At 37.6% G+C, this 13,428-nt stretch overlaps 1 protein-coding gene across 1 annotated transcript; it reads left to right on the top strand.

The window, feature by feature from the left end:
• The first annotated feature begins 452 nt into the window (after nt 1–452).
• LOC129144575 (zinc finger protein 479-like) lies at nt 453–13,204 on the top strand. The gene is made up of 4 exons (XM_054687589.2): nt 453–668; nt 6,208–6,334; nt 6,813–6,908; nt 11,781–13,204. Exons 1-4 carry the CDS (start codon nt 630–632, stop codon nt 13,091–13,093), a joined length of 1,575 nt encoding a protein of 524 aa, XP_054543564.2. The 5' UTR covers nt 453–629; the 3' UTR covers nt 13,094–13,204.
• Nucleotides 13,205–13,428: the final 224 nt, after the last annotated feature.

The raw sequence follows: 13,428 nt of genomic DNA, 5'->3' as shown, positions 1-13,428 counted from the left end.
ATATTTGCCAGGCCTGTCTCGAACTCCTGAACTAGTGACCTGCCCGCCTCGGCCTCCCAAAGTGCTGGGATTATAGGTGTGAGCCACCGCACATGGACGGGAATTACAATTTGAGATTAGATTTGGGTGGAGCCAGAAAGTCACACCATATCACTGCAAAGGACCTGCAGCAAGGAAGGGCATAAAATCCTAAATTTTAAAATAATTGTCATTATTTCAATTTATGAATAAATATTATATATCATTTATAAATGCGTATGACATTATACACAAGGTTAAATGCAAATATCCTCTGAAGTTGGCCTGGCTCAGATCAAGGAAGAAGCCCTGCCTGTGAAGGCTGCAGCCTAGGCTGTTATTTTTGCTTCGCTCAGCCCGGTGTCTGATCAAATATTCCCTCACTCAGGGCATGAAGGGTGGGGCCTGAAACCTTATCCAATCAGGAGCCGTGGTCTAGAAACTGTCCAATCAGGCATGCAGCTGGAAAGAACAGGCTACTTCCGTAATTTTGCGGGTCCTTTGTGTTTTTCTGCGTCCAGAGCTGCAGTTCTTCTCTTCACTGCTCTGTGTCCTCTGCTCCTAGAGGCCAAGCCTATGTGTCCTTGTGTCCTGCAGGTATCTGCAGATTTATGGCTAAAAGACCGGGACCCCCTGGAAGCCGGGAAATGGTGAGTGCTGGGTCTGTCATCGTGAGAGAGGGGTGGGGGCTGGTTGGAACCGGCAGAAAGTGGCTGTAGCAGGTCCCAGACTTTCTCGCAGTCAGCTCCAGAGCCTGACGACCCAAATCGTCTTTGGCCCAGCTCGGCTCTCGTCCCCTCCAGCCGCAAGATGGTGCCTGGGCCAGCGCCTGGGACCCTGGGATTTCTGTCTTTTTCCTCTGCAGTGGCTTTACCCTGGACTGGAGGCCTCTCTGGTTTGCTCTGCACTCCTAGCGCCTCATCTCACCCAGATTGTACAGGGATAGGAAAGTCATCGGGGAGAATCCTGACTCAGGGTGCAAGATTCATGAGTGGAAAGAGCTGTGGTCCTGGGGTCCTTAGTTCCTCATTTTTCCTTTTAGAGATGTATGGGAGTCACTCTAAAAATGAGAATCTGATCAAAGTGTGATTCAAGAATCATAGAGCGCCCAACTATGGTTTGTGGGTTGTGATCCATGGGAGAGACTTGAAGAAAAGTCTGTTATAAGTTTCATGAAGAAGCAAACCAGATTCAATAATTGGTTTGGTACAGTTATGTAGTTTATTTGTGAGATCCAGGTAAAAATTTCTTGGTTATGTCATCCGAGATTAATTGGCAGTCTGTGGTTGCCTAGGCCTGAATATTTTCTTCAAGATAGTAATTTCCAAGAAATGCTTTTTTTTTTTTTTTTTTTTGAGAGGGAGTCTCGTTCTGTCCTCCAAGCTGGAGTGCAGTGGTGCGATCTCACCTCATTACAACCTCCGCCTCCCAGGTTCAAGTAATTGTCCTGCCTTAGCCTCCCGAGTGGCTGGAATTACAGGTGTGTGCCACCAGGCCCAACTAATTTTTGTATTCGTAGTAGAGACGGGATTTCACCATGTTGGCCAGGTTGGTCTCCAACTTTTGGCCTTAGGTGATCTGCCTGCCTCAGCCTCCCAATGGGCTGGGGTTACAGGTGTGAGCCACCGCACCCGGCCGATTTTTTTTTTTTTTTACCTTTTATTTTAGGTTCAGGGGTACATGTGCAGGTTTGTTGTATAGGTAAAATCATATCATGAAGTTTTTGTGTACAGATTATTTTATCACTCAGGTACTAAGCATAGTACCCAACAGATTTGTTTTCTGATTTTCTTCATCCTCTGATCCTCTACCCTGAACTGAGCCTCAGTGTCTGTTGTTCTCTTATTTGTGTCCACGTGTTCTCATTATTTTGCTCCCACTTATAAGTGACAACATACAGTTTTTTATTTTCTGTTCCTGCACTAGTTTTCTAAAAATAACGGTCTCTAGTTCCATCGACGTTGCTGCAAAGGACATGATGTTGTTCTTTCTTATAGTTGCATCCTATTTCATGGTGTTTACATACCACATTTCCTTTATCCAGTCTACCATTGAAGACATACAGGATTATTTCTTGTTTTTGCTATTGTGAATCGTGCTGTAATAAACATATGCGTGCATGTGTGTTCATGGTAGAAAAACTTACATTCACTGGGTATATTCCCAATTGCGGGATTGGGAATGGTAATTCTGTTTTCAGGTTTTTGAAAAAATGCCAAGCTGCTTTTCTCAATGGTTAAATAAATTTATACTTTCACCAGCAGCATATAAGCATTCAGTTTCTCCACAACCTCACAAGCATCTGTTTTTGTTTTTGTTTTTACTTTTTATTCTAATTGTTTGTATTTGAATTATTTCTTTTTTTCCCATTAGTCCAGTGTTTTATCTATCTTATTATGTTTACATAGAATCAACTTCTGGTTCCTTTGAATTTTTTTTTAAGACAGAGTTTCACTCTTACACGCAGGCTGGAGTGCAGTGGTGCGGTCTCAGCTCACTGCAACCTCTGCCTTCCAGTTTCAAGCAATTCTCCTGCCTCAGCCTCCCGAGTAGCTGGGATTACAGGCATGTGCCACCACGGCCAGCTAATTTTTGTGTTTTTAGTAGAGATGGGCTTTCACCATGTTGGCTAGGCTGGTCTCAAACTCCTGAACTCGTGATCTTCCCGCCCTGGCCTCCCAAAGTGCTGGGATTACAGGAGCGAGCCACAGCCCATGAGTGGCCCATTGAACTTTTTATAGTTATTTATGTCTCAAACTTCTTCATTTCGGCTCTGATTTTGGTTATTTCTTGACTTTTGTGAGCTCTGAAGTTGGTTTGCTCTTACTTTTGAAATTCTTTTAATTGTAACATTAGATTTTTAAATTGAGATCTTTCTAACTTTTTGATGTGGATGTTTAGTGATATGCATTTTATTCTTAACACTGCCTTAGCTCTAACCCTGAGATTCTGGTATGTTGTATTTCGGTTGTAATTAGTTTCAAAAATTTTATTTCTGCCTTAATTTCATTATTTCCAAAATAGCCATTTGGAAGCTGATTATTCCATTTTTATGTAATTGCATCCTTTCACATGTTTTTTTTTTTGTATTGAATTATTCTATACATTTTCTTTTTAAAATTAATGAGAAAGATAAGAAGAAATAAAAATGCTGTGCTCTTAATCTAAATGCTAAAAATTATTCAGCACTTAGTACCAACTCCCAGGGTGCTATGAAAATTAAATCACAAAATGTGTTATTCCCAGCGCAGTGTTCTGTGACATGCTCCTGAGCACACAGTACCTGCTTAATAAATGTTTTATTAGTACATGTGTACAGGTTTCCCAGGTGCAGATTCACTCAGACATTGCTGTCTTCTGTTGTCCCTGTAAACTTAAAAAAGCCAACAAAAATATAGCATTTCAGGGTGGAAATTGGTTGTTTTTATTTGTAGCAGAAGTATTAGTATTGTGACAAATGTGGTGTGTGTAAGGGACTCTGCTGTGCCTGCTTTCTCTTGCTAATGCTAATAATGTGTCTGGGAAAGCACAATCAGCATTTACAGGGGACTTGTTGTAAAAGCCCATTCCTGGACCCTTTTGGATCCTGCAGAATCACGTTGCATAGAGCGGGGCCAAGATTACCAAGTGATTTATAAACTTGAGGGGTTCAAGATACATTCAGGAGAGTTTAGTTCAACCTTTGCATCAAAGGAAGGCTGCACTGCCTGCCCTGTTTCAGTTTGGTAGGAAGAGGTCAGTGCGGTTCATGTTCCCATTACTCTAAAGAAAATTGCTGGTTTCTGATAGGGGAGGGCAGGGACAAAGAAACTTATATTTTAATAGCTGTGGAGAAGCTCATTGTTCTCTCATTGCTCTTAAATCTTTTCAGTTATAAACAACAAAAATGGGTGAATGTTTTCTGCAAGTCTCGGTCTTCCACCCGTGGGTGTGTGTGGGGGTAGCAGGTGAATAGGTTGCACTTTAAAGTCATATTCTCAAGATGCAGGTTTGATATGTCCAGAGCATCTTATCTGAAAATACATTTCAGAGAAAGAGGAGGAAAAGAAACAAATCACTTTTTCTCAGGTGAGCATGTCTCAGATCAAGCGCAGCGTCCACTCTGCCTTTTGGAATGCCTTGTGTTCAGAACTTGCAAATTTTTACTTCTCTACTTGTGCTGTTGATCCCTAATGAGTTTGTTTCAACTATTTTTTGTGATTTTTATGATAGTCAAGGGGTTCTGAAAAAAATATTTGTTTTCTCTATGCCATAGCATTCTATACATTTCTCTTCATCTTGGATTCTTGTATATCATGCAGAATTCTTACCACAAATTTATGACCTACGATATATAAAATGTTCCCATTGTAGCTGTTGAACATTAGAAGGTGTGGATACTCAAGATTTCTATTGGGGAAACACCGTTGTCTTTGGAGATTAGTGAAAAGTGAAACATGTTATATTGAGGTTTCATCTGTGTGCTCTATTAGTTCCATGCAGAACAGCGTTTAGAAAATGCTCATTTAAACAGGGTGGCATTTATTACACAGAAAGTTCTGAAAAAACTGTTAGGAGATACTTGCTTTCCGGGGTGCTAAGGAAAGGCTCCTTAAAATTACTAATAAAAATTACAGAACAGGGAAGTTATCTGCACCTTCAACTTTGCATAAAACTGATGTTTCTTTATGATTAAATTTAGGCCAGGCGCAATGGCTTTGGCTTGTAATGCCAGCACATTGGGAGGCCGAGGCAGGCGGATCACGTGAGGTCAGGAGTTCAAGGCCAGCCTGACCAATATGGTGGAACACCATCTCTACTAAAAAAAATACAAAAATTAGCCAGGCATGGTGCATGCACCTGTAATCCCAGCTACTTGGGAGGTTGAGGCAGGAGAATTGCTTGAACTCAGGAAGTTGAGGTTGCAGTGAGATGAGATGGCACCACTGCACTCCAGCCTGGGTGACACAGCGAGACTCTGTCTCAAAAAAAAATATATATATATATATAATAAAATTAAATGTAGATTATAATTTACTTTTCTGAGAGGAGAGAAATGCCACAGCAGTGATGTTGTGTTGTGTGTGCATCAGCACATAATAAAAATGTGTCCTAATAAAGTTGATAACAATTTTATTCACTTGGTTCAAGATCTCTATGACATTTTTTTTCCACTCTAGAGTTAATTCTTATTCTCTTAATTATTAAGGACACTTAGGAGATTTACTAGCTGAAGTGCATAAACCGTTGCATTCAATCTGGAAGCTGTCCTTTCCTTTTAGATGACTTTTGCTTATATTTGTCTTTTAAAAATGAAGGCTCTTATCTTTATTTACAGGTGAGAGAAACTGGGAAAAACCCAAACTCTGCCATTTACTGGATATTTGACAACATATTCTTACTAGGCTAGAAACATTGGTGAGCTTGCTAAAAATTCAGAAATTCAGACTTCCTCCGAAATCTCCTGAAACAAAATCTCACAAGATCTTTAGTTATTGCACATACTAAGACTTGAGAGGTATCTTCCAATTCATCATGACTCTTCTATCTGAGAAATATACACAACTTATTCTATATGATGTAAATATAGCACTCAAAAATAGACATGTCCGGCCAGGCACAGTGGCTCATGCCTACCATTCCAGCACTTTGGGAGGCTGAGGTGGGTGGATCACCTGAGGTGAGGAGTGCAAGACCTGCCAGGTCCACATGGAGAAACCCCGCCTCTACTAAAAATACAAAAATTAGCCAGTCATGGTGGCTCATGCCTGTAGTCCCAGCTACTCAGGAGGCTGAGGCAGGAGAATCGATTGAACCCGATAGGTGGAGGTTGCACTGAGCCAAGATCGTACCACTGCACTCCAGCCTGGGCAACAGAGTGAGACTCGGTCTCAAAAAAAAGAAGAAAAGAAAAACAGAAAAGAAAAAGACATGTCCATGTTGATGCCCTTAACTTTATAATGTATCATCCAGAAAAGTATCAAATCTACAGTGGTATTGTGGATCTTATGCTATCCTCTTTTCTCAGAGTTAGAGAATACTTCAGTGTTAAAAATTATCTTATTGAATAATTTTAGTCACTCTTGTAAGTGAGAACCACTTCTTTTTACTCTCTTTTTTAACTTGAGTCAAATAAAAATCTCTGCCTATGGCCATGTGGTAAGTGCTTGTGTGTTCATGAGTGGTTTTGTTTGTTTGTTTGTTTTCCAGGGACTGTTGACATTCAGAGACATAGCTATAGAATTCTCTCTGGAGGAATGGCAATGCCTGGATTGTGCTCAGCAGAATTTATATACAGATGTGATGTTAGAGAACTACAGAAACCTGGTCTCCCTGGGTGAGGATAACTTCAATACATAATTCCTAATATATTGCTTTTCTCTTTTCTAAGATGTTTTTGGTAATTTCTGCTTTGCATGAATGAATTTTAGATCTCCAATTTTAAGAAAATCTTGGGGATTCATTGCTGTAGAACAAATTCTTCAAGATGTTTTATCTTGACCAGAACTTTTGCCTTTCCTGAGCTTATGTATCTTTTGCTCTAGGTTAGTGGGAATTCCAAAAATGCCATGGCATAAAAGATCGTTGCCCACACATTAGAATTCAGTTGCTGCCACCAATTTTTGATTCAGTAGTACTGAGTAGTGAAATTAAGGACCTACAAATTTAAAATATTTTCTGAATATTTAGAAAGTTCTATTATGAATCAATATTAATTTTCTAGAATTTTCTATTATATCCTCTAAGCATAATACTAATTTGGTAATTAAAGAATTCAGCATGATCTATGTTACTTTTTTTTCTTAATTAAACAGGTATTGCTGTCTCTAAGCCAGACTTGATCACCTGTCTGGAGCAAAATAAAGAGTCCCAGAATATAAAGAGAAATGAGATGGTAGCCAAACACCCAGGTAGGTGAGAGCGAATGAAGCAGATGAGACAGATGAGAGGTATACAAATCAAGGAGGCAGCCAGTCCTTAAAATGTGGTCTGGGGAGCTGTGCTTTGATGAAAAGAGTTTCTGAGAAGCTCAAGTCATTTTTTTCTTTTGCTCTCACATAGGGACACCTCCTGCCTCATGCTGTTAAAGTCTCTAAGGATTCCACTTCTGCTTCAATAATCTTTCTTCAAGTTTGCAGTGTGAGCCAAAGTTTTCTTTAAAGGTTATCAGGGACTGCGCAAACTGACTGCTTTGCCATTGCTTTTGGGGACACACTAATATCTGCATATTTTTGAAAAACTCTAAAGCATTAAAATTTTTTTTGCATCATGTCTAAAATGTGTGAGAATAGTAGTTTCTCTTTCATTGGTGGTCATCCATTTTTCTGCACATGCCATTCTGTTTTTATTACTATAGCCTTGAAATATATTTTAAAGTTTTTACAAATTTTTTACAAATTTTTTAATTTTTTATATGTATGTATTTATTTAGAGGCTTGGTTATCCCCCCACTTGCTGTGGGGGGATATGCAAGCAGGGTACCTTTTATGCCTTCATTTTACTGTGTTGCATATTTTAGATATAGACTCATAAATGGTATTGCTGTATTATATAATAATTTCATTTTAGATTATTTAAAGAACGCTTATGATGTTTTTATGATGGCTGTATCTTTTTTCTCATAAAAAACAGCTTACATAGGTTTCAATTTCTTTACATCATCAACAGTTGGTGTTTTAAAAAAATTTATAGTGGCCATCCTAATTGATGTAAGGTGATTTTGTTTTGTATTGTGATTATGTTTTGCATTTTTCTATAAATTATTAATTTTGTGCAACCTTTCAAATGCTTCTTCCCATTTGTGTATCTTTTTTATTAAAATTTAGTTTAATCATTTTTCCATTTCTTTCTTTTTTGAGACGGAGTTTCACTCTTGTTTCCCAGGCAACAAGAGCAATGGTGCGATTTCAGCTCACAGCAACCTCTGCCTCCTGGATTCAAATGATTCTCCTGCCTCAGCCTCCTGAGTAGCTAGGATCAGGGATGTGCCACCACACCCAGCTAATTTTGTATTTATAGTAGGGATGGGTTTCGCCATGTTGGTCAGGCTGGTCTCAAATTCCTGACCTCAGGTGATCTGCCCACCTCAGCCTCCCAAAGTTCTGGGATCACACGTGTGAGCCACCGCACCTGGCTCATTTGTCCATTTCTAAATCAAGTAATTCAATTATTGTTGTCTAGTTCTAGGAGTAGTTTATGTATTCTCAATATTAAGTCTTATCACATGTGATTTTCAAATATTGTCACCAATTTCTTGGGAGACACTGTCACTCTATTAAATGTTTTATTTGATTGCAGAAATTTTGAAGTTTAGCCCAATTAAATTTTCTGTTCTCCTCTTTGTTGCGCATGCATTTGATGGCATATCTAAGAAAATGTGCCAAGACCAATGTCATGTCTTTGCACTATGCTTTTTTTCTAAGAGTTTCATTAGGTTTTTCTTAGTCTAAGTACTTTGTTTAACATATTTTTTGTATGTGATGCAATTAAACCATTCAACTTCATTTTTTCAATGTAGATGTCCAGTTTTCAACATTATCTGTTGAAGGGATTATATTTTCTCCATTGTCTGCTCATGGCAACCTTGAGGCAGATTATTTGGTCATACACAGAAGAGTTCATTGCTGGGCTTTCTATTTTGTTCTATCATGTCTTTATCTGTCTTTTTGTGAATACCACATAGTTATTGTTATTGCAGCTTTTTATTATGTTTTGAAATTATGAAGTATAGTGCCTCTGTGTTTTTCATGTGTGTTTCTGTAGATTTGGTTCATAATAAAATTTAAAAAATTTAAACAATATTTCAGGAATAAATATACTTTTGGAATTTTGATACAGATTATATTAAATTTGTTCACCACTGTGGGTTATATTGACATCTTAACAAATTAAGTCATCACTTAAATATGCTGGCCCTCGAGAAAAAATATTAAATTAATTTAAATTATTTGACCCTGTGCAAGAATACAGTGAAGAGTGTGTTTATTTCCATGTATTTTTGATTTGCCAGTATTACTTTTTTTCTTTTTAGTTTTATTCAGTTTGGGTTAGAAAACATATACTGTATGATTTTGCTCTTCTTATTTTTTTTTTTGACTCAGAGTTTCTCACTCTGTTTCCCAGACTGTAGTGCAGTAGCACAATCTTGGCTCACTGCAGCCTCAACCTCTTGGACTCAAGTAATCCTTTCACCTTGGCCTACTGAGCGGCTGGCATTAGAGGCATACCCCACAATGCTCAGCTAATTTTGAATTATTTGTAGAGACAGGGTCTCACTGTGTTCCCAAGGCTAGTATCAAACTTCTTGCCCCAAGTGATTCTTCCACCTTGGCCTCCCAAACTGCTGGGATTACACCTGTGAGCCACTGCACCTGGCTGATCTTTTGAAATTTACCAAGACTTATGTGTTCTAACAGAATGCACCAGGTGCAAATAAGAATATTGTGTATCCACTTGCTTTTGACTGGAGAGTTCTGTACATGTCTGTTTAGCCTATTTGGTTTGTGATATGGTGTAGATGCCCTCCAAATGGCATGTTGAAGTGTAATCTCCACTGTTGGATGTGGGGCCTAATGAGAGCTGTTTGCATCATGGAGACAAATCCCTCATGAATGACTTGGCACAATCATAGAGTTCTCACGCTATTAATTCACATGAGAGCTGGTTGCTTAAAGGAACCTGGCTCCTCCACCTCACACTCACATCGTCTTTCACCATGTGACATGTTTGGTTCTTCTTTGCCTTCCACTATAATTGTAAGCTTCCTCATATCCTCACCAGAAGCAGATGCTGGCATATACTTCTTGTACAGTCTACTGAACTGTGAATCAAAAAATCTTTTTCTTTATGAATTACCCAGTCTGAGGTTATTTTCTATAGCAATGCAAAATAAATTCATACACAATATAATATTCTTCAGGTTTTCAGTTTTTTTAATTGATCTTTTATTTAAATTTTTTATTTATTATTGAAAAGGAGGTCTTAATGTTTATAATTTTGTGTTGCTATTTTATTTCTTGCTTCATTTCTGTCAATATTTGCTCTATATGTTTTAAAGCCCTGATGTTATATATGCATATACATATAGATAGACATAATAATTATAGATTCCTAGTAAATGGACTCATTTTACCATTATATAATATCAATCTTTGTCTCATGCTAGTAATCGACTCATTTGCTTCCGTGTGTCTATAAAGATTTTTTCTTTGTGCTACATTGGAGATTCTGTAAAACATCTTAAATGTTACAACAGTATATTTTAAACTGGTAAAAAAATGACTTCAGTTGCATAGAAAAATTTGTCCTCATTATATCCACCCTATACTTCTTATTGATGTTGCTAATTATATCTTTTTGTGTTTTATGATTTTTATGCTTATATTTTTCAAATTTTAAAGAATAACTAAAAGTATTTTCTGCACCATCACAATAATGCCACAGAATTTTACTTTTTGTATATGCATATGTTTTTCAGAAAGTTATGTATTTTCATATGATTACATATATTTTTCCTCATGTTGTTTTAAGTGGAAAGACCTCTTTTCAGCATTTTATTTAGGGCACATACAATGATTATGTGCTTTTCCAGCATTTATTCATTCTGGAAGAGTTTTATTTTTCTTTATGTTGTAGTACATTTTTCTGGTTTTATTATTCTCACCATGAAAATTTTTTGAGCCTTTGACCATTTTACACAGTTCTTTTCTGACCTGCAAGGTTTCTGTTTACAAATTCACTGGTTGTCTCAGAGGACTATGCTTATAAATAATACTTCACTTTTATCTTGCAGCTCCCAAGATTATCTTCTGGTTTGTGACTTTTGAAACTTTGCTTAAATTTGTGTTGCAGATCTTTTTGTGTATATCCTAGTTTGTTTGTTTAGCTTCTTCATTTTTTACGTACTTTTTTCTTACTTTTAAATTTTTTCAGTTATTCTTTTTTACCTCCACCTTGTTTATTTTTATTATTGCAAGTTTTGTTGGTATTCTTATTTTTCTTATTTTATTTAGGTGTCTGGTTTTCCATTTTTCTCATTGAGCATAATATGGATTATCTTAAATTTTAAAAATCAAGATCTACATCTTTATTTTTATAGTTGCGTTTTCAAAATTTTTGATTTTTTTGATTGGACCATGTTGTCCTCATGTTTTATATACATTGTAATCTTTGTTGGAGATTCAGACACTAACATAAAACTACCTTTCATGATCTTTATAATGCAGCTCCTTCCTGTCATAGCATGACACCAATTGTCTTTGGTAGAGATTCTGGGATTCTCACAAACATGTTCTCAGGATGTGTTTTGTCTGCAATTTGTATTTATTTTTCAATTAAAAGACTTCTTCATATTTCTTCTTAGTGGTCAGTAACTACGTTCTACACCTATCTTCTACCCATCATACTGCAGTCTTTCTGCGGTTGTAACATTCACTTTTGAGCTCAGAAGACTTAAAGCTGTTATTAAAGGCACTATGCTCTTCTACTGGGCATGAGGAAGGGCTGTGTTGGGTAAATGTAGCAGACCTTTCTTTTCTCTCTATATGGCTCTGGACATCGTGCTCACATGGTGCACACACTAACTTTATTTATAAATTTCCAACAAAGGTATTTTGATCACTATGATTTTGTTACATTTATACATCTATGAAGGAATTATGGCCTGTGGTATTTTGATATGGCATTTTGCTAATGTACCTTGTGTAATTTTATATATTTCATGTGTAGAATATATTTATATGAGTCCAGAAAGTGGAGTAACTTGTGCTTTTTGTGTCTTTCAGTTACGCGTTCCCATTTCACCCAAGACCTTCAGCCAGAGCAGGGCATCAAAGATTCACTCCAAAAAGTAATACCGAGAACATATGGAAAATGTGGACATGAGAAATTACAATTTAAAAAATGCTGTAAAAGTGTGGGTGAATGTGAGGTGCACAAAGGAGGTTACAGTGAAGTTAACCAATATTTGTCAACTACCCAAAACAAAATATTTCAGACTCATAAATATGTCAAAGTCTTTGGTAAATTTTCAAATTCCAATAGAGATAAAACAAGATATACTGGAAGGAAACATTTCAAATGTAACAAATATGGCAAATCATTTTGCATGCTTTCACACCTAAATCAACATCAGGTAATTCATACTAGGGAGAAGTCCTACAAATGCAAAGAATGTGGCAAATCCTTTAACTGCTCCTCAAACCATACTACACATAAAATAATTCATACTGGAGAGAAACCATATAGATGTGAGGAATGTGGCAAAGCCTTTAGCTGGTCCGCAAACCTTACTAGACATAAGAGAACTCATACTGGAGAGAAACCCTACACATGTGAAGAATGTGGCCAAGCCTTTAGGCGCTCCTCAGCACTTACTAACCACAAGAGAATTCATACTGGAGAGAGACCCTACACATGTGAAGAATGTGGCCAAGCCTTTAGGCGCTCCTCAGCACTTACTAACCACAAGAGAATTCATACTGGAGAGAGACCCTACAAATGTGAAGAATGTGGCAAAGCCTTTAGCGTATCCTCAACCCTCACTGACCACAAGAGAATTCATACTGGAGAGAAACCCTGCAGGTGTGAGGAATGTGGCAAAGCCTTTAGCTGGTCCTCAAACCTTACTAGACATAAGAGAATTCATACTAGAGAGAAACCCTATGCCTGTGAAGAATGTGGCCAAGCCTTTAGCTTATCCTCGAACCTTACTAGACATAAGAGAATTCATACTGGAGAGAAACCCTACACATGTGAAGAATGTGGCCAAGACTTTAGGCGCTCCTCAGCACTTACTATCCACAAGAGAATTCATACTGGAGAGAGACCCTACAAATGTGAAGAGTGTGGCAAAGCCTTTAGCTTATCCTCAACCCTCACTGACCACAAGAGAATTCACACTGGAGAGAGACCCTACACATGTGAAGAATGTGGCAAAGCCTTTAATTGCTCCTCAACCCTTATGCAACATAAGAGAATTCATACTGGAGAGAAACCCTACAAATGTGAAGAATGTGACCAAGCTTTTAAGTGGCATTCAAGTCTTGCTAAACATAAGATAATTCACACTGGAGAGAAACCCTACAAATGTGAATAATGTGGCAAAGTCCACCCTCAGGCCTTATAATACATAAAATAATTTACACTGGAAAAAAACACTACAAATGTAGAGAATGTGGCCAAGCCTTTAACCAGTTCCAAACCTTAATTGAACGTAAGAGAATTCATATTGGACAGAAATTTTATAAATGTAAAAAAATGCAACAAAGCCTTTAACCAACCCTCAAACCTTAATAAACCTAAGAGAATTTATTTAAAAAAATTTTTTTTGAGTTGGAGTCTCCCTGTGTCACCCAGGCTGGAGTGCAGTGGCATGATCTCAGCTCACTGTAACCTCTGCCTTCCGGGTTCAAGCGATTCTCCTGCCTCAGC

Source organism: Pan troglodytes, chromosome 6 (genome assembly GCF_028858775.2).
Source record: "Pan troglodytes isolate AG18354 chromosome 6, NHGRI_mPanTro3-v2.0_pri, whole genome shotgun sequence".
Classification (NCBI taxonomy): domain Eukaryota; kingdom Metazoa; phylum Chordata; class Mammalia; order Primates; family Hominidae; genus Pan; species Pan troglodytes.
Note: the sequence above shows the minus strand (reverse complement) of the source record. Positions and strands in the feature narration are given on the sequence as shown.

Excerpts from the sequence above, each read along its gene's own strand:
- LOC129144575 (XM_054687589.2), top strand. The coding sequence starts at position 630 with ATGGCTAAAAGACCGGGACCCCCTGGAAGCCGGGAAATG. Across the intron at positions 669-6,207 it reads CCCCTGGAAGCCGGGAAATG|GGACTGTTGACATTCAGAGA; the intron begins GTGAGTGCTGGG and ends TTTGTTTTCCAG. Across the intron at positions 6,335-6,812 it reads CAGAAACCTGGTCTCCCTGG|GTATTGCTGTCTCTAAGCCA; the intron begins GTGAGGATAACT and ends TTAATTAAACAG.